A 22,134-nucleotide genomic window follows, 5' to 3' on the forward strand; every position below is an offset into this window, starting at 1 on the left:
TGAGAGGATATGCAATTAGCTGTGCTAAGATATAGCGTCTCTTATATAGTGCGTTGTTTATAGCTTATCGATGCTGCTGCCTTCTCCTGGGGATGAATGGCGTTGACGATTTTTGTCTCCTTCCAGTGGCTTTTTGGCCATTATGACCAGTTTCATTGCTAACTGTCGATGGGCTTCCAGCAGGAGAGACATTTTGGCTGATAGGACTAACCGAAGTTGGTACTGCACAATCGCGGAGCCCGTTCGGTGCGTCAGCGGGGTGATAGTCATCCTCATCCGCGACAGACTCTGATTCTTGATGGCGCAAATCGGTTTTCATTTCCACTGGACGTGGAACATAATCATTCTCGTCGTCACTGGATCTCGATTTCGCCGCTCCTTGATGATCTGCGATTGCATTCCTATTAGCGTCCATGTTCTCGTCACCGGTCTGTGGTATTACTTGGACATTATCAGAAAATAGAACGTGTCGATTATCCGTTGCCTTGGTACTGGTTTCTACTTGTTTAGAGCTTCCCTTTTCTTTGATATATGGACCATTCGCATGTTTTCCTGCTTCGACTACAGAGGGACCTCCAAATATGGATGATTTCTTCTTCTTGACTCCAACTGCTCCAGCTGCTGAAGGTGTATTCCCTCTGCCCAGAGCCTTCCCGCTGGCATTCGTTTCTTCATGTTTACGTTTAGTTTTCTGAATCTTCTTGTATTGATCTCTTTCATACGGATTGTATTCGTCGTCCATCTTAGGACCATCGTGCGAGCCTCGGAATCTTTCCAAGGTTCTTTGAGCATTGTGATTTTTCTTATTGAGAAACCCAGGACAGGCAAATTCCAAACAGCCTCTTCCCTGGGCATCGGTAATTAAATTTCGCCAGAGCTTATTTTTGACCAGAGATTTTTGGTGACCAAGAATCCACATACTAGTCTTCGCTCTGGTCAATGCAACGTTCATACGGCGGAAGTCTCTTAAGAAACCAACACTTGTCTTGGAATCGTCAGCACGAACACATGAGATAATGATAATTTCCTTCTCTTGACCTTGAAAACCATCAATTGTGTTGAAATCAACATACTGCGCGATGGAAGCGCCAAAGTGAGATCTGAATTGTCTTCTCATGGTCATTGCTTGCTCCTTATAGGGGGAAATTACCCCAATTTTACCAGAGAAGTCGAGTTCCCTTTCATATTTATTCACCAAGTTTTCGACCAATTCAATCGCTACTCGTATTTCTTCCGTGTTAACATATGACATACTTTTCGCATTTTGGGATTCCTTACCAGTAACTATATCGAAAAATCGATATGGCGTGAGAGGTGCATTTTTGTGCCAAGGTCGAATGTTCAGTATTTCAACGTCTGGCCCATCTTTCAAACGACCATTATAAAATTCTGCGGATGGAAACTTACTGATCGCCGGGTGCATACGATACTGCACGTCCAACAGGTATGGCGAGCTATTCTTCTCCATGCGCACAAAAAGAGACTGATTATAACCAAAATTGCTTGCCGCGCCAGAGAGAACAGTAGGTGGCAGCTGATTTGGATCACCCACCATGATACAGCGCTTACCCCCGTATCGAAGGGGAATAATTGCCGATAACTCGGTACACTGACAAGCCTCATCAACTATGACAGTATCGAATTTCACACCAAGCGAAGCTAGCACATCGTGTGCGGCACCTGAAAGCGTAGAACATATGACATTGCTACTTGCCAAGATACGAGCTTGAGCATTGCGTCTATCAAGATCTCTGTTCCTATAATTGACAGAGTTCTTCTCTCGGATTTCGTCTCTTTGCCGTCCGAGTTCATTAAGCTCCTTGCTGAGTTCTCGGATTTTTATCTGCAACTTAGCGATATCTTCAGTTGACAAAGAACTTGAAGCAGACCCATTCTCGGCATCCAATTTGGCTCTTAGCTCTCTTCTCTGGGCAACAGTGGAGCTAAACTTCTTTTCCAAGTCAGGATTATTAGAGAACTCGTAATTTTTCTGTGATACCTGTTTGTCCACCTGCTCTTCCAGAGTCAAATCTCTGATCGCTGCATTCACGGCGTCAGAACGACCAACACGTACAATGCTAGGCTGAAACTTCCCACCTTGCCTATTGGTTATCCCATCCTTCAGACGGAGGACGATCTCATCTACTGCGGCATTACTTGGTGCACAAATTAAGATCTTCTGTTTCTTCAGGAGTTGCTCAGTGGATAACGATACACTGCCCTTTGGCGCTTGAATGACGTTGGATGGCAGTGTATTACGCGTTGACAAAAAGTAGCCAATGACACCTAATATTGTTTTCGTTTTACCAGTACCGGGTGGACCCTGAATCAAGGAGAAGCCCTCTTTTGAAACAGTGTTGACAATTGCTTTCGCTTGAGAAGAATTCAGTTTGTAGTTGGATTTCACAAAATCGACTTCGCTGCTATCAACTTCGACTGATTGTGATGGGGCGGCGCGTAAAATTTGTTCTACCAGGTCGTAATATTCCAGTGCTTCTAGAGTTGAGTATTCTCTCTCCACAGTGGTCATTTGCATTACTTTAACAGCAAATATTTCTGACCTCAAAGTCAAAAACTTGGAGAAGTTGTGCTTTCTATGAATTCGCAGTGTGACATCGACTTTATTGCCTTTTGTATTTTTCAATGTTTTAACCTTCGCGAGACAGGTATGAGATGCCTTCTTGAAATCTTCGTTCCTCATTGTCGAGACCTGTTCGTTACCAGGAAAATAAGCCAGAACAATTATGTCTGATTCTGTGATACCTGCGTCCTGTATCATGGTCTTCGAGGCCGAAGCGTAAACCTCGTAAAAGTCGGAAACAGCTGTTCTATTGCCCACAATTACACTGAACGGTTTAAAATCCTCTCTATCACGGGTAGAGCACAGCCCTTGCCAACACTCTAGAAGTAGTAATGGCCTGATAACTTTCCTATATTCATTCACGGAGTTGAATGAGTCCTTTACCTTACTATACTTATCGGGAGATTCGTCATCAGGATAGTCACTTCGTCTGGAATAGTCCCACTGCAAAACTGTCTCGTACAATGGGTTGAGATCAACGTTGAGCCTTTTACGCATATTTTCCTCTTCAATTTTTGCACGTTCTGCATTCGTGCTCTTACGAACAGCTTTCCCGTTGATATCAAGAGTCTGTATACCTTCTCCCTTCGCTTTTGCAGTGGCAAACAGTTCCCTGGCAACCTCAATATCGCCATCGCTCTCATCACTGCTGCTTTCGCCATTCCTGTCTGCAGCAGTCCTTGTCTTAGAATGGAACACAGTGTTACTCGGAGGATGCACCACTCGATTACTTAGAAGCTGTCGTCTGGCAAGTTCCATTTTGGATAGTGGTTTAGTTGGTTTGGTAGATATTCTGGGCATGCTGCCTGCCTGCATGGTACCAAATGACGTGATCTTGGACTGAGAGGTCTTAGGGCGCCCTGTGATAGAAGAGGCTAAAGCCTTCCGTTGCAAGAAGTCGGCCTTCGACTCTACCGCCGGTGATGGAGACATGCTCGACGGTGCCGGGCTTCCCAATTTCATGAGAGCTTTTTCCTTGTGGTAATCTTCTGCCTCTGCTATAATCTTTTCTGTCAATTCGCGATCAAAAGACTTCGCTTTAGTCAAGATTTCTGACATCTGCTGCTCGGAAAGCTTATTGGAGTATTTTTTGGCTTTCGATCCATACTTTGCCATTTGTTCAACTAAGTCGTCGCTGAACTTTATGTCCTTCTCCATGGCTAAATCGGAGGCGCTCACAATTAGTTTAACACAAGAGTCCAATAAAGCTTCGTCGCTCAATCTCAACCAATAAAGCATGTTCTTCATAGCTTTCAAAACACTTTCAAAAAAGTCCACCTTGGTATCTTGGAATATATCAAGGAACTCCCTATAAGAGTCTACCAGCGTCCTGCTCAAATCCAGCGTGTCTTTGGTAAAATTCTCAAGCTCAGAATACTCGTACTTCGTCGCCCACGTTAGCGTACAACGATAGATGGTATCCAAAAAAGACCAAGTCAATTCCCAGAAGTGACAAAGTTCGCTATCGGTCTTATTGTTTCTGAGGGTAGAGAAATTAGAGAACACCCCGCCAACTGGGTCCGTGAATGCACTAACGACGTCCATGAGGACTCGGATGGCCCTAGGACATGGCTCATAAAACTCACATTGTATTAGTTGATGCAAAACACGATTGATGGCACTTAGGTGACCAGTGAAGTTACCAGCTAAAATGACTTGAATACCTTCCAGTCTGCCTTCAACATCAAAAGTGTCGTAAAGTATATTTGTTGCTGCTTGGTATAGCTCCGTGTTAGGTGAAAAGATACATGACCAGAAGCCCTGTGCAGCTTCACTATCCGTAAGCACATTTGAAAGTTGTTTGGGCAGAATATCAGCAAATTTGGCCACCAAGCCGGTGCATAGAACCAAGAAACGCTTAACATCAGCGTTATGCCTGACTGCAGCTGGTTCTTTGGAAGAAATTATCAACAATCCGTTAATATCCCTTAATGATACTAGTAGCTGCTTTGCTAGAAGTGGGCCATCATGAAATGACCTAAGGTCCAATTTTTTTGTTAAGTTATCCAGCAAAGCGTCCGTAAAAGGAATGTTGTTGATATGCTTCCCTGCATATAGTTTGTATGATGTTTGACAAAGCATCAAGATGTCGAAATTCATGCACTTGGTCAGCACCATCATGGCGGATGTTGAAACGGAAGTTGTCGAGTTACCTAAGCCAGGATACAGCTCATCCGGATGAGTAGCCGAACGTATTACCACGTCTTGAATTAGTGGGTTATTTAACAGTGCTCTCGAGTCCGTCTTTGAATAAAGTACAACTTCGAAATCATCTCTCTCGTACAGTTTATCACGTTCCTCATTCTTAATGGTCAATACTGCTGTTAATAGAGCTGTAGACGAGTTCATCAAGCAAGCTTTAGGAATTGACTTCAACGAAGGCTGATTTGCGATGACTCTTAGAAATGCCATCGAAACTTTTTTTACCATCTGGATCTTTTTAGATTCTGTCAATGAGTGATAAAACATCAATGTCCATGAAACCATATCAGTGAGGCAACCAGAGAATGAAAGGACAAGTTCAATGTCATCTTCAGCTATCTTGTTATCCTGAATACGGATGAGTTTTTGCGCAAAAGAATCACGATCGAAAACGATGTCTAAAATACTATGGAATGTGTACGGTTCAATTTTAGACCAAAATTCAGAACCCAGTTTATCAAGGAACATGCTTAGAGCTCTCAGTAAGAATTCCAAAGGTTTATCACGGTATGTTTTCCCCAAGTGATGGTACCACAGCTTAAAGATGGATTCAATAGGAAACCTATACGTCTTTCTCAGCGATTCAATGTTATTTGGAACTTCGAAATTGTCTATAAGAGCATCTTCATCGAAAAATGAGAAAACTGATATTAGCCTAGACCAAAACTGTGAAACAACAACTTCATTCCAATTCGCTGGGTTTTGCAGAAAAAGTACATGTATGTTAACTTCTTCCAGTATATCTGAAGTCATGTTTGAAGCTGTGAGAGAGAATTTCTCAGTATGCAATTTTTTGAGAATGGTTCGAGCCCATTGTATCTGCTCGGGAGTGCCTTCACACCAACAATAAATCATCCCTGCGATGAATGTGCGCATTAATTCTGAATTTTCAGAATCAAGGAAAGGCTGTTTCGACAGGTATAGAAATTTGAATATAACGTCAAATGTCATTTTGAATTCTTTATTCAGTCGTAACATGTGTGGATTGCACAAGCATTCGAAGACGGCCAATTCAATGTCTCTGGTGACTTCAACTGCAGTGTTATCCTTGTTGGAAATTTGATGCAAGACAGGAAGGATGGCTTCAATTCTCCACAGGCAGACTATGTCGTTGAACTTGGCGACATGTTCGTGAGGTACATGTCTCTGAATGGCAAAATGCTGGAGCATCTTACACTTACCACGAGTAAAATTTAATATGCATTTATCACAACTAGCCAAAGTTGGATTAAACCTGTTTTTTAACCAGGTCATAGTCTCCTGCTCATTGAATGAGAATATTGTCAGACAAAAAATTGAAAGTGGCCTGAAGTCTGGATCACAAAATAGATGGAAATCCTTGGGTAGTTGAGCTATCAGTTTCAACAGCTCACCTAAAAGGCTAGACTCGGAAATATCATTGTTGACCCCAGCGTAGACCTTCTCTATGATCGGCAGGTACTTTCTGGCGGCAGCTTGTCGTTCTTCGACCTGAGCATCTGGTCCCATCTAGTAAGTATTTAACTTATGTACAGAGAGAAAAGGACGTGCAGTCAATTGTTATTCACGTTTCCTTTTGCCTTCAAAGCCCTTGTACTTTCCAGATCAAAATTGTCTACAGAAACGGTGATAAATAATCCAAAAGCTCACGAAAGTTCTCCGAGTGCTGATGGCCTTCTTGAGCCCTAATGAAATTGAGATACGCCGGTCTAAACGACAAATACAGCCTTTATGAGCCTAAACTGTCATGGATAAAAAGTTAATGTTCAAAGTCATCGCGTCAAGTAACAATTTTGACTTCACGTCAATCAAAGGTCACGAGACTGGATCTACAATAATAACAGTCCATTTATTCAAGTCTCTATGTATATATCGGTCGATCTAGGATCTCACTACATTCACTATGTGCCCAAACTGCTGGGCTTAGTTTCTACCAGCTAGTTCTTCAATTTTGAGCTCCAATCTTTGCAGGCGTTCATCCTTCTCGAGGTTTGAATGGACTAGTTTCTCAACGATTTCTTCCAAAGTCACTACCAATCCGGATAGCTTTTCTACTGATTGTTTGAGGCCAAGAGATTTCCCTGAGCTGCTGGCAGCCGCAGTGGTAACCGCCGCCTCAGTTTTCGCAGCTGGTACAGCTTGCTCAGTGGCAGTTGAAGGTGCAGTGGAAGGTACTGTCGAAGTAGCAGTTGAGATAGACGAACCTGTTGATTTTTGAGGAGACTGAGCTGCAGAATTTTCCTTCGTACCATTTGTACCCTTTGAGAGTTCTTTAGTTTTGTTAATTTCAACCGGTGCTGGTTTTTCGTCTTCTTCATCCCAACCAGATGTTTCCTTTGACGGATCTTCTGCATCGTTGGCCTTGTCGAAAGTAGATGCCTTTTTCAGTAGCTTATCAACAGAATCGTCAGATTTAAGAGAAGTGTTGATTGACGATGGTTTTTGGGAGGCTGTCGAGACATTTCTTTGCTCATTAGTGGCCTCTTTCTCTGTGACAGTTGATTTCTCGTCTGGTTTCTCGACTGATCTCTCGACTGGTTTCTCGATTTGTTCCTGAGCTTTCTTCTCTTCCTTTAGAGGGGTACTGGAAACTGGCTTATTCTCCTTTTTAGACTCCTTGAAGGTTGGTTCAGAACCTTCATAAATGTTCTTCATATCAACCAGGATAGGTCCATCTACAGACTTACCAGAGAACCATTCTTCCGCTGTTAATGCAGGTTTGTCGGAGGGCGCAGCAGGATAGATATCCTCCTGGAACTCTTCTGATCTTCTTGGAACGTAGAATGAGAGAGGCTCAATGTACTGGTCAACCACAGTCTTGAAGCATCTCAAGACTTCGTTGTCTCTCACATTAACCATGCGCTTAGGTGCTACGGCAAAGCCTCTTTGAGGCTCGGTGGATTGATATTCGGAAAGTTCAAATAGCTCATCGTTTTGGAACTCATAGTAACGAATATTACCATCACCTTTACCGGCAAGATAAAGAATCTTGTTATCAGGATCATAGAATGGCATTAGTATACCAGAAGATTGGTCCACAGTGTAAAACCCACCCAGGTCACCCTTTTCCAAATTAAAGGCATCCCAGATACCTATTTGACGATCACTTAATTTTGAAAAACCAGTAGTAGCAAGTCTATCAGAGTTTCCCAGCCAAACAACTCTTTGGTTTTTGGCACCAGCATGCGCCAGGCCCTCACTCACAATCTTGTTGTTTCTAATATCCCAAACTCTTAGTTTCTTGTCACGAGCAACAGTAGCTAAGTGGTTACCATCATATGAGAAGGACATGGAGGTCACCATATCAGGATGCTTTAGGGTGATTAGGTTTTCACCGGTCTCGACATTCCATATTCTCACGGTATAGTCCAAAGAAGATGAAGCCAAAACATTCTGAGAAACAGGATGGAAAAGTACATGACCCACTTTCCTCGAGTGCCCAGTTAACATTTTGGTAGGTTGAATATCAATAACGTCTCCGTTTTCATCGATATGATTACGGAACGAATAGCCTTCTGGAATATCCCAGATACCAATTTTACAGTCATCCGAACCAGATGCAACTCTATGATCGTTAAATGGGTCAAAGTCTGTGTCTAGTACTTGCGCGGTGTGTCCTCTGAATAATGGAACCTGATCTGGACTTTTACCAACCTCCTCAACAGGGATAACAGCAAAAGCACCACCACCAGAAGCATTCCAAGTTACTGAGATAAACTTTCCATTGGTCTTAATGATATTAGAGTCCCAAGCGTTGTTCGTAACTTTAACGTTCTCATATTGCAGCTCCTTTTTGGCCGGCTGACCAAAGACGTGTCTGTACTTGGAAGCACGCACAAACTTACCACTCATAGTGTCAATTGAGCCTTGAAGAGTATTATTTCGAGAGCCTTCACTCGAAAGGTCCAAATGTCAACAAGCAACGGTTGCCATTTTTCAACGCGATCTCCTATAAATTCTCGAAAAGCATTAAAAATGACCAGAGATTAAAACCCAAAGAGACGCCATCTGGGATCCATACTAGTAATCCTGAATTTGCGGGTTGGAATATTAACCTTGTACATCCATTAATGGTCTTGACTGAGCTTCCTTATGGGTATTATTAATCATCCATTATCATTAATATACATTATCAAAAGTATGCTATAAAGTTCGATGAGCGCTGCTGAACAGCATGACTTTGCCCTTCTTCTTCTTGCCCTTCTTCCTGCCAGCATCGCCGGAACTTTCATCGGCTTCATCTTGCTGCATCTTCTGAAGAAGCATGGCTTCAAATTCTTCATTCTCTTTCGAAGACTTCTCGTCACGACTCACTGGGATGGAGGTGCCCCATATGGTCCTTTCCTTCAAAGCGGGCTTCCTTTCTCGGTCTTCATTGTTGCCGTTTGTCAGATCTTGAGATGTTTGGTTTATCGAAGACAGCGAATCCAGGAAACTTTCGTTGCTCAGAGCTATTTCGCGGTCCAAGAAATCTTGAGTCGACGACAGCTCGCCATTTTCCCTCCTATAGAATTCCGCGTGTTCCCTTTCGAGTTTTCTTTGATGATCTATTCTCTGCTTGTCCTCTTTGTGCTTCCTCTGGCTGAGTTTTCTGCGACGTTGCTTAAGTTCCACGACGAAATGTTGGTAAACTTCCTTGGGCAGGATATTATTCTCCCTCCAGTCGATCTCGATGAAGGCGATTTCTGTGCCCAGTGGTAAATGACCAAAATACTTGTAACGATTAGTCATTTCAGGGGTAAGTACGGAACTGTAATTAACATTTTCCACCATTACATTCAGTTCTTCTGGAAATTTAGAGTACTGATGAAATGCAGTCAACAGGATTTTAACATCAAGTGGCGATAAAAAGAATCTGATTGGTGAAGAGAATGATGTTTGGTAAAAGAAAAAGGCATTGGAATCGTTGTACTTCTCTTTCAGGTCAGTACCTAAATTGAGGTTGGCTATCGATTGATCAATTCCTTCCAAATTATCCACATCTTGTTGACTGATGATATTTGCAATCTTATCATTCACATAGTCAATCGCCATCTTGTAATATTTTCCTTCATCGTTGTACAAAATTTTGTCAATTTCATACTGGTTTAATATCCCCTCCAAATCCTTTTGATACAGTTCCATGGCTTTTGAAGCACTGCATTTGACCATATGAGCATAATCGGCAACAAGAGGTAGATCCAAAGATGGGGCATCTCCAACAGCTAGAGGATCGGTACCCAATAGCACTGGCAGAGGCAAGATCGACCCATGAGGCTTGCACATCAATTTCAAAGTAGCCGCCTTACCAGGCTCCGGCACATCATGAGCACGGGCCTCTTCAGCCAGCACAGGCTTCACCTTCTCTGGACGTACAATGCTACCACATAGAGGACATTCCTTAAGTTTTTTCTTCTGCGCATATGTGTTCTTATCCTTGACAGTATCCTCAACAGAAAAGAAGTTTAAGAGACAGCTCAGACAGAAAATATGGCCACATGCGACCATATGAGGTGCTATAGGCTCTTCAGAAAGACAGATGGGACAGTTTTGACCTCGAGGAACGATAACTCGCACGATTTTCTCACCTGGCACAGGCGCATTGGGGTCCGCACTCTGTTCCTTATAATCGAAACGATCATCCAGAAGCAGCCGATAGTTTGCGTTGATAAAAGAGTCACCATGCAGATGTATATGAGTCTCACCTTGATTCCTTCTCCGATTGCCCTTGCGTAATCTTCCTTCTTGTTCTCTCTCAATTTCAGGTAATTGAAACTGCAACAAATGATTTATCGAAACCTGCGCCTTCCTACCTCGTAACCTGTAATTTCCATTAATTAGCTCATCTTGCAACGACATATCCAAATCATAGCTTTCAGAGTCATCTCTTCTTCTCCCATTCCCGGGCTTTTGCTGCTTCCCACGCTGTCTATGGTTGCCTCCATGATAACCATGAGCCTTGGTGGCTGCATTTCTACCATCTTTACCCTTCGGATGGGAAGTCCTCTGGGACTTACCACTTGACTCACGCCTTCCACCACCACTAAGTATCTCCGGGATTTCTCTCTCCGAATTGCCACTGTTCTTCACGGCCATCTCTCTATCCATGAGCTCTAGTGAACCACAAGCCGTAGCTATCGTCCTGGCAGCGAAATCACCACCAAATAACTCACCTGCAGCCTTTCAAATTCGACTGTTTGTGCTTGTTCAAGAGCTTGACTGGTGTAAAGTTTAAAAGCTAAACCACGTTCACGATCAAAGAACGGTTGAACAAATTTTGTAAAAAAGTGCGCCAACAGACAGCTCAATGGATCATAAGAAAGCTGAAACCGACTGAAGAGATTTCAACAAATCCAATGATCATCTTGTGAGACCTCAATGGCATCTTTAAGGGCTTATACAGTGCCATCACGTGTCTTTTGTTCACCTTCTTGTACAACTCTTGATGAACTAGTACATTTCTTTACGACTCATGATAGTGAGAAAGCCATTATAATCAGCCTCAAAGACCTGGAAATCCATCATGAGTAAGCCTATTAATGTTTATTCGATACCTGAATTGCGTCAAACCTTGGATGAGGCCCTGCCTGCCACATTTGCCAGATTGAAGTACAAGCAGTCGTTCCAATTAATTGATGCCAAGCTGGTCCTGGGTTATTCGATGGCTGCCATTGCAGCTGGCAGTTTTTTGCTGGACAAGAAGTTTAAGTATAGTCAAGTAGTGGGTTACCAAAAGGCTTTACTGGTCATTTACGGTGGGCTATCGGTGTTGTACTGGTACTTCACCAAATACATAGAGAAATCAACAGTTTATGAAGGAAGGAGTCCAGCTGGTGAGAAGGTCTCTGTGAAAACTCGCTTTGAAAAGAAGGAACCAATTTATCTGGTGGATTTTCGCCTGGATGATAAGACAGAAGTGAGTGTTGGGCTTCCAGCCACTGAAGTGTTTAATGAAGCCGGATATTTACAAAATGAGTTACTATTCCAGTGGCTAGAGAGGCAATTAAAGGTCTTGAGCTCAAAGAAATCTCAGTAATGATATATGCTTTTACGTAGTTACACATCAATCATCATTCGGCAGACAGTCGTCCATCTTGGACATTTTACGCACGATTGTTTGAACGCTGTAGGGCATAGCCATTAATACATAGGCAAACTTGGCATATAGTGGAGCGCTAAGGTCACCTCGCATGCCTAGCTCGACATAGTCTACAATCTTCTTGGCCACTTTTTCTCTGTCCAGTACAGGTGCAAAGAACTGTCTTGGGGGTTCGAATCCACTAAACATATCAGTATCCAGTTGGCCTGGGACCACGAGTAAGGTTCTGATATTCGAGACTCCTTTACTCTCTAGCTCAAAAGTGTAGGATTTGTGAAAACAAATAAGGGCTGCTTTACTGGCTGCATAAGCTGCTGCTTTAGCAGCTGACAATATTCCCAGCGAGCTGGTGACGTTCACCACAAAGCACTGTTCATCGCTGCTTTCATGCGGTGTAAGTTCCTGGATAAATCTCATGGGAGCCACAGAGTTTACGGCAAATACATCATTCACATCCTGGCATTTTAATTCTTTAAACCCTTCATATCGTGATCGTACGCCTGCATTGTTCACCAAGAGACGAATCTCACTCCCATGATTGACTTTGATTTCCTTTAGAGTGGCATTCAGCGCCTGAGAATTTCTCAAGTCACATATGTAGTCTATCAGTCTATCGTTAGCTTCTGGAGAAGTCTTTATGTCGACATTGAGAATAGTAACATTGGGGAAAGTGTCCAACAAATTCTTGACTATGGATCGTCCTAAACCACTACTACCACCGGTTATGACCACTTTGCAGGATTTGAATTCCAGTAGACTTTTCCATTTGAATTGACCACCGCATTTGTATGCCAGATTTGCTTTGTATAGTGTTTGCAGTAGCCCATGCATCAGCAGTGGAACTAATGACAATTTAAGCGAGCGACATGTCAACAATGTGCAGAGGAACGTAATAATGATGAACCTGGTAGAGATTACAAATCTCACCAAGTCATCGATATTTACCATGGAAACAAAGCCCTGATAATCTAGCTAACTATTCAAATTATAGATGCTCGAAGATTGTGACATCGCGCTGTAATTAAACGATTCTTTCTACAAATGAATTAAAATTAAAATGTTGATTTCTTTGTCATTAATACACTATGCTATCGGGGCTTCAAGGCCACTAGTAATTGTCTATTGGCTAAACTTGGATGACTCAAGGCGACTACCGGTTCTCCATTTCTATCAGAGTTCACTAACCTAACTTTTTTACCTTTGATGATCTGTATGGGGACCAACTTGCTCATAGAGACCTCTGAATCATTGATTCTGTAGACTTGTACTAAACTGTCTCCTATTAACGTCAAATAGCCTTTATGAAAGGACGCTCCCGTGCAGTAAAAATCCAGGACTAAGATATCAAGTTTCCAGTTGGCGATTTGACCTTGACGATCAACTCTTATCACTGCTTCATCATATACAACCAAATAACCATTGGTAAGAGAAATCTGGAAACAAGTGATTGGCTTAGTCTTACTTGTGGCTATATCTTTCTTGACGTACTCGGCCATCTTTTGCTTGGAAGAGTCTTTCTTGGAAGAGGATTCAATTGCCGTTCTGAACGGATTGGAACTGAGATGCGGATGCTTTAACAGCGCTGTCACATCTTGATCGTTGGTAAAAGTTGGTATTGATATTCCATCGTCGTTGAAAGCGTCGTGGTATACCACACAACCTTTCGAAGTGCAGACGATAAAACATTTTCTAAAGACGATGATATCATCAACAACATCCAACGTCGACAAACTGCTATTGAGAGACGAGAGTTTGTACTCTTTGTAAGTCTTGAAATATTTGAGAACTTTGGTCATTCTGTCATATTCTGGAGTCATGACAAAGATGCGGCCCTTCCTCTCATATAAGAGTTGTCTTGAATTGCCAAAATCTTCAGCAAACTTGAAGCAACCGACTTTATCACTAACAACCACCCCAACTATGCGATTTTCTGCTGACCGCTTATCTGCGCTATAGTACGCTGCCATTATACTTGAAATACTAAAGTAACACAGTAGTCTGCCATCAAGCACAAAAAGGAGGCCTAACCTTAAATTGACTTCCATTCGTCTGACATCCTTGGACTGCAATACTTTTACAAATTCTTGTTCATGGTCAGATTCATTTCTCATGTGAACACCATAGTCAGTGGCTAATATAAGAAACATCTTACCCTCAAGAACGAGCGTAAGTGAGCTAAAATTGAGCGTAGGTCGTACCGCACTGGGTGGACACTTAGATTTCTCGTATTCGCGGAGTGCAACATCAATGACAGATCCTTCGGGCGCTACTGGTAAATTAACTGGTGCTTCTTTCTCGGCAAAGGCGAATTGTGTGGTCAGAACTTGCAGCTCAAAACCGCTGCTATTGTTAGCATAACTCGACCGCCTAAAACAATCCAACACAGCAAGTTTCCATCTTTGGCACTCATCTGGAGTAGTTGTGATAAACGTAAACGACTCATTGGTGGCCGTATTCCTAACTTTGAAAGACATATCAGGCGCTTCGGGATTTGCGTTTGAAATTTCAGTCAAGTTTGGTTTTCTTTCATTGTTGGCTGGATTGTAGATCGATCTTGATACTGAACTCGCCGCACTTATGAGATTCGGTCTTATCCCTGTCATTGGTGACATGTTAGAAGACGTGCTATCCCTGGGAGCTAAATCTCTCATGCTACTGCCAGCACTCTGTGGATGTTCAAATTTTCTTCTCTCCTCCAGACTTAGATAGTCTATCGGAATTGGTCTTTCCGCCAACTTGTATCGTTTTTGATTCCCCTTGATTATAGCTTCTGTGATCAGAAAATAGTTATCCAAAAGAACAATGTAGACTGGAGTGGGTTCCAGCCACAACTCCCTCTTCTTCATTGCCATCCCAGTCATCAACATCTTCCGCTCTGGATTAGCAAGGCCAAGATCTAATCTATCCTGGCTCGGTTTATTTTCTTCTTCTTCATCATTCGTAGCGAGATTCACATAGCCCACGGTGTTGCTATCACCAGTGCTTCTGAAAACTAGCTGCTTGGAAAAGCGCACTAAAGTTCTTCGATCAATGGCGAGTCCATGAACTCGATTCACTTCAGCGCTCAACTTCTCCACCTCTTTAATGACCAACTTCAAGTACTCATAATCTTCGGAGGATGGCTCTGTGTTTTTCAATATGGAGTTCAATGTGATGGGGAGGTTCTGCAAAGATTTGAAGAAACCTCCGAAAAAGATCACATCGTGATACATCTTGGACCGACTTATCTCTGGGAGGTTATCAATTGCTCTTAGCCAATGTGCAAATTTAGTGTCGTGTTCCTTCTCTGAGGTGATAACCGCATGGACAGTGGCCATATCCGATGCATATCTCAGATAGATATCATGTGCTTCATTACACCATTTCAGGTATATTTTACCCACTCCGTCAATAAATTTGCCTCGAGTCTTTAACTTCCAAAGTATTGGCCCTAGGAGGAATTCTTTATGGAGTCTTATGAGTGGAAGGAAAATGTCAAATGCTCGTTCTGCAAAATCTGGTTCGTCCGGCAGTAAGCTTGGATCAAAGCTTTTACCGTAAATCTCAACCGCAGCATTTGCCATGTTCAGCGATCTCTCCTCTAAAATTATCAAATCAAATATAAAACTTTGGCGCTGAACTTCACGAGGATTAATCTCAGATATATCTTCTTGGCTTAGCTTCCAGTAATCTGTCCATACACCGACGGAGTTGTTGATGATCTCGGATAACTTGATTTCCTCTCTTTCATTAGGTTGACGACTAACACAAGTTAGTGAGTAACATAGTGACGTCTCGGAGGGGGCAAGAGTTGTGTCTAGGAAAGAGTAACACGGCAACAGCTGAGTGAAAATCCCACTAACATCTAAACCTGCGACTATTATGGTGATCACAGACTGTCCATCTTGTTCAAATCTCACAGCATTTTGCGCCACTAGTGACTCGATAATTCTGTCAACGTTTGAATCAATAGTATCCTGATCGAAGCTTTTCGGCATTTGAAATTCCAGCAACAATTGTACCATCTGAAAGAATTCGATCTTTCCGAATATGTACTCATTGAACCACTCGAAGTAAACTTTCAAAATCCATTCGTAAATGTCCGACAGGCGATACACGCTATAACATTGGTATAATTTGTTCTCATCGAGCGAATCTATGGAGAATGGCTGAGTGGGAGCTGTAATGCTAGGTACTTGATCTAAAGGTTTACCACCCAATACAGAACCAAAACTGTTATGTCTTGCGCTTGAGCCATTAAATGCGTAATTGGAATCCGAATAATAGCTGCCGAGACTGTCCGACAGCCTACTATTATTGCTCGTATGTCGTACTCCGCCAAGAACCGGTGGCGGTTGTACATTGAATATATTAAGGTTATCGTTCTCGGAAGTTGAAGTTGGCAGAGGCGGCAGGGCTCTCTTTGAGAATTCTACGTTATTGAAAGTAACGTAAGGCATATCTTCAAATGACCGCTGAGTAGGGCTGGTAGCCATATGGGCGGTTTCTGCCAGTACTGGTTCCCCAACAAACGGAGATCTATATACTCTGGGTTCTGGAGACAAAGTACACTTTATGGCAGCCTCACCGACAAAGGGAGATTTGTAAATTCTTGATGAAGCAACAGAATTCGTTGGAGACGTTATCGCTTGTGGAATCGGAGGAGGAGGAGGCCTTCGAGCCGAATGCCTCCTTGAGGTGCTCGAAGAAGTAGGTGAAGTAATCGAATTTGAGTCTTTAGAATTCCGTCGGGGAGGAGTTTGAGGTAAATGTCTATTCCCGGGAAAGCTATAACGTTTTTGCGAGTCCTGGGGCTCTTGCTGGTGATTATGACGTTCTTCCACAGGCGTCCATCCAATTGACACTTCGTCTCCGTGTTGGAGACTATTATCTAGGAAAGGGTTATTTGTATTCAGTGGTGGGAGTTCTGGCAAAACTATATCTTCGTTTTTTGAAGGTCGCCGTATTCTATCGCGATTTCCATTGCTGTACATTATGTCGTTGTGTGGAATTCAGATGTTAATGCGATTGAAAGATGGTTCAGTATGGATTGGGCCGATGACAGAGAAAAGTTACCTTACGAAGAAAAGGTTATTAGAGCAAATTAGGACCTCCAAATACATTCCAATTCCACAGGGGTCGATATATAATGGGCCAATCGACTGTCGATGTTGATTTCAATAAAGTTCAGTTCATATTTAAGGTACTTTCACAAATCGCGTCCGTAATTTTAAAGAAAGCGAACAAAATGATGGTCAACCTTTAAGATAAGAAGCCAAGACATCTTGGCAACAGCATCATAAGACCTGTATTCTCATTATATATAACAGCATTTGCAAGAAACTGAATGTGAAATTTGAACCATCTTGGATATAATCTAAACTACTATTCAAGTAAGAGGTTGGCCGACTCAAGGACACTTACGATATCCTTGATATGACATGTCTGAAGCGATTCTCTTGTTATTCATTCTAATAGACTAGGGCATACAACTAGAACCAGCCAGCGCTGTTAAAAACTATGATTACTTATACGAGCTTCGTTCGCAGAAGAAGCAGACTGGTCAACGGTCATAAGGTAAGAAGAATATCAATGGCATTGTGCTACAATAAATAGATAAGTGCAAAACTTTTGGAATATGAACGCATTCAGGTTTCAAAATCAGTGAAGGATGCCTTCTTATATGCTTGGTTGTAAAGGTAGTCCTTAGGAACTTCGACGCTTCTAGATTTTAGTGCTGTGAGATCGAGAAGCTCTGGACCAAGTTCCTTGACAGAATTGACACCCAAGAGTCTCATGTCCATCTCTAGTTCAAAGCTCAATCTCTCGATCAACTTTTCGACACCTTCTTTCCCGTAAGTCGAGTTTGCATACAGGAAAGGTCTGCCCAGGCCTACACCTTTAGCTCCCAAGCACAAGGCTTTCAAAATATCTGTACCACGGCGTATACCCCCATCAACAAAAATTTGGAAATCCTTGTCCAAGTTCTTCTCTTTAATCATTGGTGCAACTTCGGCCAAGACTTCCACTGGGGACCTAGAGAAATCGAGTTGTCTCCCCCCATGGTTAGAGAGCACTACACCATCGATACCAAGCTCTGCGGCTTTAAGAACGTCTTCAGCCCTTTGAACTCCCTTAATGACAATTGGTAGTTTAGTCTTCTTCTTCATCTCAACCACATCATTCCACGATAAGGATGGATCGATAAATTTGGACAAAGCTCTAGAAGCACCTTGCTCCTCTACTTCCTTAGCCTTTTGCTTGCGCTCTTTAGTACGTTCCATCGCTTCAGGTCCCGACTTGTCAGCAGAAAACTTTACCTTTGCATCCTTTTCTCTGTTCCCTAGAGATGGAGCATCCACGGTGACAAAGATAGCCTTGGCACCAAGCTTCTCTGCTTCTGCTAATAGCTCATCACAAGCTTTACGATCGCTATTAACATAAAGTTGAAACCATTGAATTTGGTCTTTTGATGGGGCAGCCTCTATGATCTCTTTCAAAGAACAAGAAGCTAATGTAGAGATCATTTGAACCACTTTCTTTGGGCCTGAACCACAACCACGAGCAATATCCTTTTCACCTTCCTTGGGGTTTCCCAGTTTACACAAAGCAGTAGCAGACACGTAGAATGGCACGTCTACAGGTAAACCCAAGAATTCAGTAGATGTATCGACGTTAGCGACATCCACTAGTACCTTTGGTTTAAAGAAAATACGATGATATGCAGAATGATTCTCCCTCATGGTGACCTCATCATCAGAACCAGAAGAGTAATATGCCCAAGCTTGTTTCGACAAGATCTGTGATGCCAAGTACTCAAAATCGTAAATGTTACTAATATGCTCCAAAGGTGGTAGCTCAGCTCTCAATTGCTGTTTCTCAGCCATTTCGTCGACTGAATCTCCCGGAGCAAATGGTGGACAGATCAACTCTTCACGCATTTGACCTTCCAAGGGCCCTAGCCTCTTTTCTGGTGCTATGTATTTCTCAATGACATCAGGTGCATGAAGTGGATCAAAGATGGCGCTAACGTCCTTCCCAGCATTAGCTCGAATGACTGCAGGACCACCAGGATGCGATGGAATGAAATCTGAAAGGTCGTATACGTAGCCGTCAATGACCACCCAGCAATCATCCGGTGCGTTATGTTTTTCAACCTCTTTAGGATCAATTGATTTCTTGGTACTGTCCTTCACAGTACCATTATCGATAGTAGGTCTATCGGATATCCATAAAAGAGTACTCAAACTTGCAAGAGCCACTGCGCCAGTTATAAAATGCCTATTTTTTGGTAGACCATTCCGTTGGATATGTAAACCAGAAATTCCTCGGCGAGCCAAGAGTGATCTAGAAGGTGCTTTTCTCACCACCTGTGCGACGGTTCTAGTGGACCTTGCAAACATCTTACGCTTTTAATCATCTTGACAATAACCTACAAGTACATCAGAGGTCAATGTTTAAATACATTGTAATCTATGGGTCAAAATTGATTTTGCTTGAGCCATAGGGGAGGGGATCTACTCCAACTGCAAACAGTCAGCTAAACAACATGGAAACATCGGCGTGGGAAGACGTGGGATTTAACGGATTCAAACAAGATGTGGGATTCAACTTGGAGTATGTCGAGAATTGAAAGTATTCGGAGTCACGGCTTGAAATGTGTCGTCTTTCATTCGTCAAAAAAAAAAAAATTGGCAGTTGGTGAATTTACAAAGATGTCGCTATCCTGCCTGTAAGTGCTGGAAAATTGCTCGCGTCAAATTGTCCAGATTAAGTAGATTCGACTTTACACAAAACTTGCGTCTGTTTCCTTGGAAATAAATTGAAATACAATTTTGTAGAAATCACAATCGATTTGAAAAATTCGCAGCTGTCATGTGGATGAGCTTTATGAGTTTTAGTAATAAAAGATTTTTGATCTTGACATGAATGTTCTTTTCATGCGTAAAGAAGCTTCAAATTCAAATTTTGACCCGATTTATTATGTTTTCCACAGTTCATCTACAATTGCGGAAAAAAAAAATGTACACGCATATCTAGAGTCCTAAAAAATCTCTGAATATATCATCTTGCTGATAAGGATATGTGAAATCATTCAATTCAGTGTCAGGACCGAAGGCCCAGAGAATAATCAAAAAAGATAATGGAAACAATTAAAAAAGAGCTATATGTTAATGAGATTATCTAATGGTATATCTTAAATATACTTCTTCAAACATCACGAATTTTCGAGACTCCGTGGCCAAGCTGGTTAAGGCGTGCGACTGTTAATCGCAAGATCGTGAGTTCAATCCTCACCGGGGTCGAATAAATTTTATTTTTTGAAGTACTTCAATACATTTATGATATGTGTGAAAGGCCAATCTCTACATTAATTCTTATTAACTCTTGTTATAGTATGTAGCTATTTTTTACATAATTATGCAACACGAGTTTGTTTTCTTGGCCTGCTTGTAAAACATCTTGGAACTCGCGGTCAAAGATTCCGACTTATCGACCAAATTATCTAGTTTCTCTCCTCTTTGCAAAACGTTCTCAATGGTCTTATGTAGCACAATCTTTGTTTCGTCCAATTCCTGTTGGACTTTCATAATTGCGTCGGCTTGCGATGGGTCCTGGTATTTCCTAATGTACATCTCCAATTCTTTCATATGCAACGAAGCATTGGTCTCGCTTACGTTCTTCCAGTCACTCACAGGGTGTGCGATCATATATTCATCTAATATCTTGTTCAACAACGTATATGCAGGTCTCACTGGATATTCCTTATCGGTGATGAGCACACCACAGAGGCCCTCTGAACGACAGTACACATGTCCAATGTAGTTTCCTTCTTCGACACTCTGCCTTTGACCTCCACTAGTCCTACTGGCTACTGTTTCAGCAAAAAAGGTCATAAATTGGCCCACACTCCCTCTTTCAAAGAACCCAAACTGCGATAGGTCTTTCACTTCGCTCAATTCCAAGGCCTTTTCGCCACCGCTACGGAACACCCCAATGTAGTATATCTTCATGCTATCAGCTGTTAAGGCCCCAATCACCTGGTCTTCTTGGTGTTCCAGAAGTGTTGATCCTCTGTATTGGCGAACTTTGCTTAAAACTTATAAGAGGCGTATCTCGTCCAACGAATTTCGTATTGATTATTTCACTTACTAATAGAACAAAAGTTCAGGCTTTTAGTGGTCAATTTGTAGCTTTACGAGGTCAACTGAAGGGTCAAGTGAGATGTATCGTACTGGTATTACTAGGAGTGTTCGTCAGCTAAGTTCTAGGAGAGCTGGTTTGGTGTGTCGTGCTAGTAGCAAGAACTTAGTTCGCCGAGCTTACTCTTCTGCTGCACACGGTGAGCCTTCTGGCAGCAGTGGTGATCCTTTACATTGGTCTCTTGGTGCCGCAGCAGCATTATCAGCCATCTATTTCGTTTATCCTTTCGAGAAGAAGCCAAAGGAGAATAAGGAGGAAGCAAAAGAAGAACCACAACAAGAGTCGAGTGAGAAGTCAGAACAGGAGCCAGAACAGGCCCAGGAGACTGAACAAGAGCCTGAACAAGGATCTGAGGAAAACTCTCAAGATAATGAGTTCGAGCAGAAGGACGCAGAGCCTGAACAGCAATCTGAGCAAAAGGAACCTAAACAACAATCTGAGCAGAAGACTCCTGAGCAGCAGTCCGAGCAGCCTGATCAGAAGCCTAAAAAGGAAGAGGCTGTTACCTCAACCGATGCTCATCAAACTGATAAAGATGTGAAATCGGATGAGGAGATTCAAAGAACTGAAGAGGAAAAACTGGCACCTACTGATGAGGAGGCTCAACAAGAAGGTGCATACAACCCTGATACAGGTGAAATCAATTGGGACTGTCCTTGTCTAGGTGGTATGGCTCATGGACCCTGTGGTGAAGAGTTTAAAGCTGCTTTCTCCTGTTTTGTCTACTCAGAAGCTGAACCAAAGGGAATTGATTGTGTCGAAAAATTCCAGCACATGCAGGACTGCTTCAGAAAATATCCAGAGCACTACGCCGAGCAGATTAAGGACGAAGATGAAGCTGTAGCTAGTCAAAATGGTCAATCTGAGAACGCAAAGGATGCAGAGAAACCACAATCAAAGAATGAACCAAAGAACGAACCAAAGAACGAATTAAAGAACGAACCAAAAGAGGAACCAAAAGAGGAACCAAAGGAGAAACCAAAGGAGAAACCAAAGGAGGAATCAAAAGAGGATAAGTCCAAGGCTGAATCGAACTCATCAACCGACGCTACTGAGAAGAATTGAAGTATCGAACTTCGACCGGCTCAGCTAGGATCATAGATGCATGTAA

General features: G+C 42.4%; 9 protein-coding genes and 1 non-coding gene across 10 annotated transcripts; 3 read left to right on the plus strand and 7 right to left on the minus strand.

Annotated features, from left to right (window-relative positions):
* Positions 1-64: 64 nt before the first annotated feature.
* Positions 65-6,271, minus strand: SEN1 (DNA/RNA helicase SEN1; the record flags this gene model as incomplete). The annotated part of the gene is made up of 1 exon (XM_003680855.1): positions 65-6,271. One exon carries the CDS (start codon positions 6,269-6,271, stop codon positions 65-67), a length of 6,207 nt encoding a protein of 2,068 aa, XP_003680903.1.
* A 414-nt stretch (positions 6,272-6,685) lies between these two features.
* Positions 6,686-8,614, minus strand: CRN1 (coronin; the record flags this gene model as incomplete). Its single annotated transcript, XM_003680856.1, has 1 exon — positions 6,686-8,614. One exon carries the CDS (start codon positions 8,612-8,614, stop codon positions 6,686-6,688), a length of 1,929 nt encoding a protein of 642 aa, XP_003680904.1.
* A 291-nt stretch (positions 8,615-8,905) lies between these two features.
* On the minus strand, positions 8,906-10,849 carry MAG2 (RING-type E3 ubiquitin transferase MAG2; the record flags this gene model as incomplete). Its single annotated transcript, XM_003680857.1, has 1 exon — positions 8,906-10,849. One exon carries the CDS (start codon positions 10,847-10,849, stop codon positions 8,906-8,908), a length of 1,944 nt encoding a protein of 647 aa, XP_003680905.1.
* A 415-nt stretch (positions 10,850-11,264) lies between these two features.
* On the plus strand, positions 11,265-11,777 carry SPC2 (signal peptidase complex subunit SPC2; the record flags this gene model as incomplete). The annotated part of the gene is made up of 1 exon (XM_003680858.1): positions 11,265-11,777. The coding sequence occupies one exon, from the start codon at positions 11,265-11,267 to the stop codon at positions 11,775-11,777; it is 513 nt and encodes a 170-aa protein (XP_003680906.1).
* Positions 11,778-11,804: 27 nt separating this feature from the next.
* Positions 11,805-12,788, minus strand: TDA5 (Tda5p; the record flags this gene model as incomplete). Its single annotated transcript, XM_003680859.1, has 1 exon — positions 11,805-12,788. One exon carries the CDS (start codon positions 12,786-12,788, stop codon positions 11,805-11,807), a length of 984 nt encoding a protein of 327 aa, XP_003680907.1.
* A 140-nt stretch (positions 12,789-12,928) lies between these two features.
* TUS1 (Rho family guanine nucleotide exchange factor TUS1) lies at positions 12,929-16,813 on the minus strand (the record flags this gene model as incomplete). The annotated part of the gene is made up of 1 exon (XM_003680860.1): positions 12,929-16,813. One exon carries the CDS (start codon positions 16,811-16,813, stop codon positions 12,929-12,931), a length of 3,885 nt encoding a protein of 1,294 aa, XP_003680908.1.
* A 654-nt stretch (positions 16,814-17,467) lies between these two features.
* On the minus strand, positions 17,468-19,222 carry CYB2 (L-lactate dehydrogenase (cytochrome); the record flags this gene model as incomplete). The annotated part of the gene is made up of 1 exon (XM_003680861.1): positions 17,468-19,222. The coding sequence occupies one exon, from the start codon at positions 19,220-19,222 to the stop codon at positions 17,468-17,470; it is 1,755 nt and encodes a 584-aa protein (XP_003680909.1).
* Positions 19,223-20,051: 829 nt separating this feature from the next.
* On the plus strand, positions 20,052-20,125 carry TDEL0Dtrna1N. The gene has a single exon. It is a non-coding gene; the product is annotated as a tRNA-Asn (tRNA).
* Positions 20,126-20,230: 105 nt separating this feature from the next.
* YKT6 (palmitoyltransferase YKT6) lies at positions 20,231-20,833 on the minus strand (the record flags this gene model as incomplete). The annotated part of the gene is made up of 1 exon (XM_003680862.1): positions 20,231-20,833. The coding sequence occupies one exon, from the start codon at positions 20,831-20,833 to the stop codon at positions 20,231-20,233; it is 603 nt and encodes a 200-aa protein (XP_003680910.1).
* A 211-nt stretch (positions 20,834-21,044) lies between these two features.
* MIA40 (Mia40p) lies at positions 21,045-22,088 on the plus strand (the record flags this gene model as incomplete). Its single annotated transcript, XM_003680863.1, has 1 exon — positions 21,045-22,088. The coding sequence occupies one exon, from the start codon at positions 21,045-21,047 to the stop codon at positions 22,086-22,088; it is 1,044 nt and encodes a 347-aa protein (XP_003680911.1).
* Between the last annotated feature and the right edge of the window lie 46 nt (positions 22,089-22,134).

Source organism: Torulaspora delbrueckii, chromosome 4 (genome assembly GCF_000243375.1).
Source record: "Torulaspora delbrueckii CBS 1146 chromosome 4, complete genome".
NCBI classification, from domain to species: Eukaryota; Fungi; Ascomycota; class Saccharomycetes; order Saccharomycetales; family Saccharomycetaceae; genus Torulaspora; species Torulaspora delbrueckii.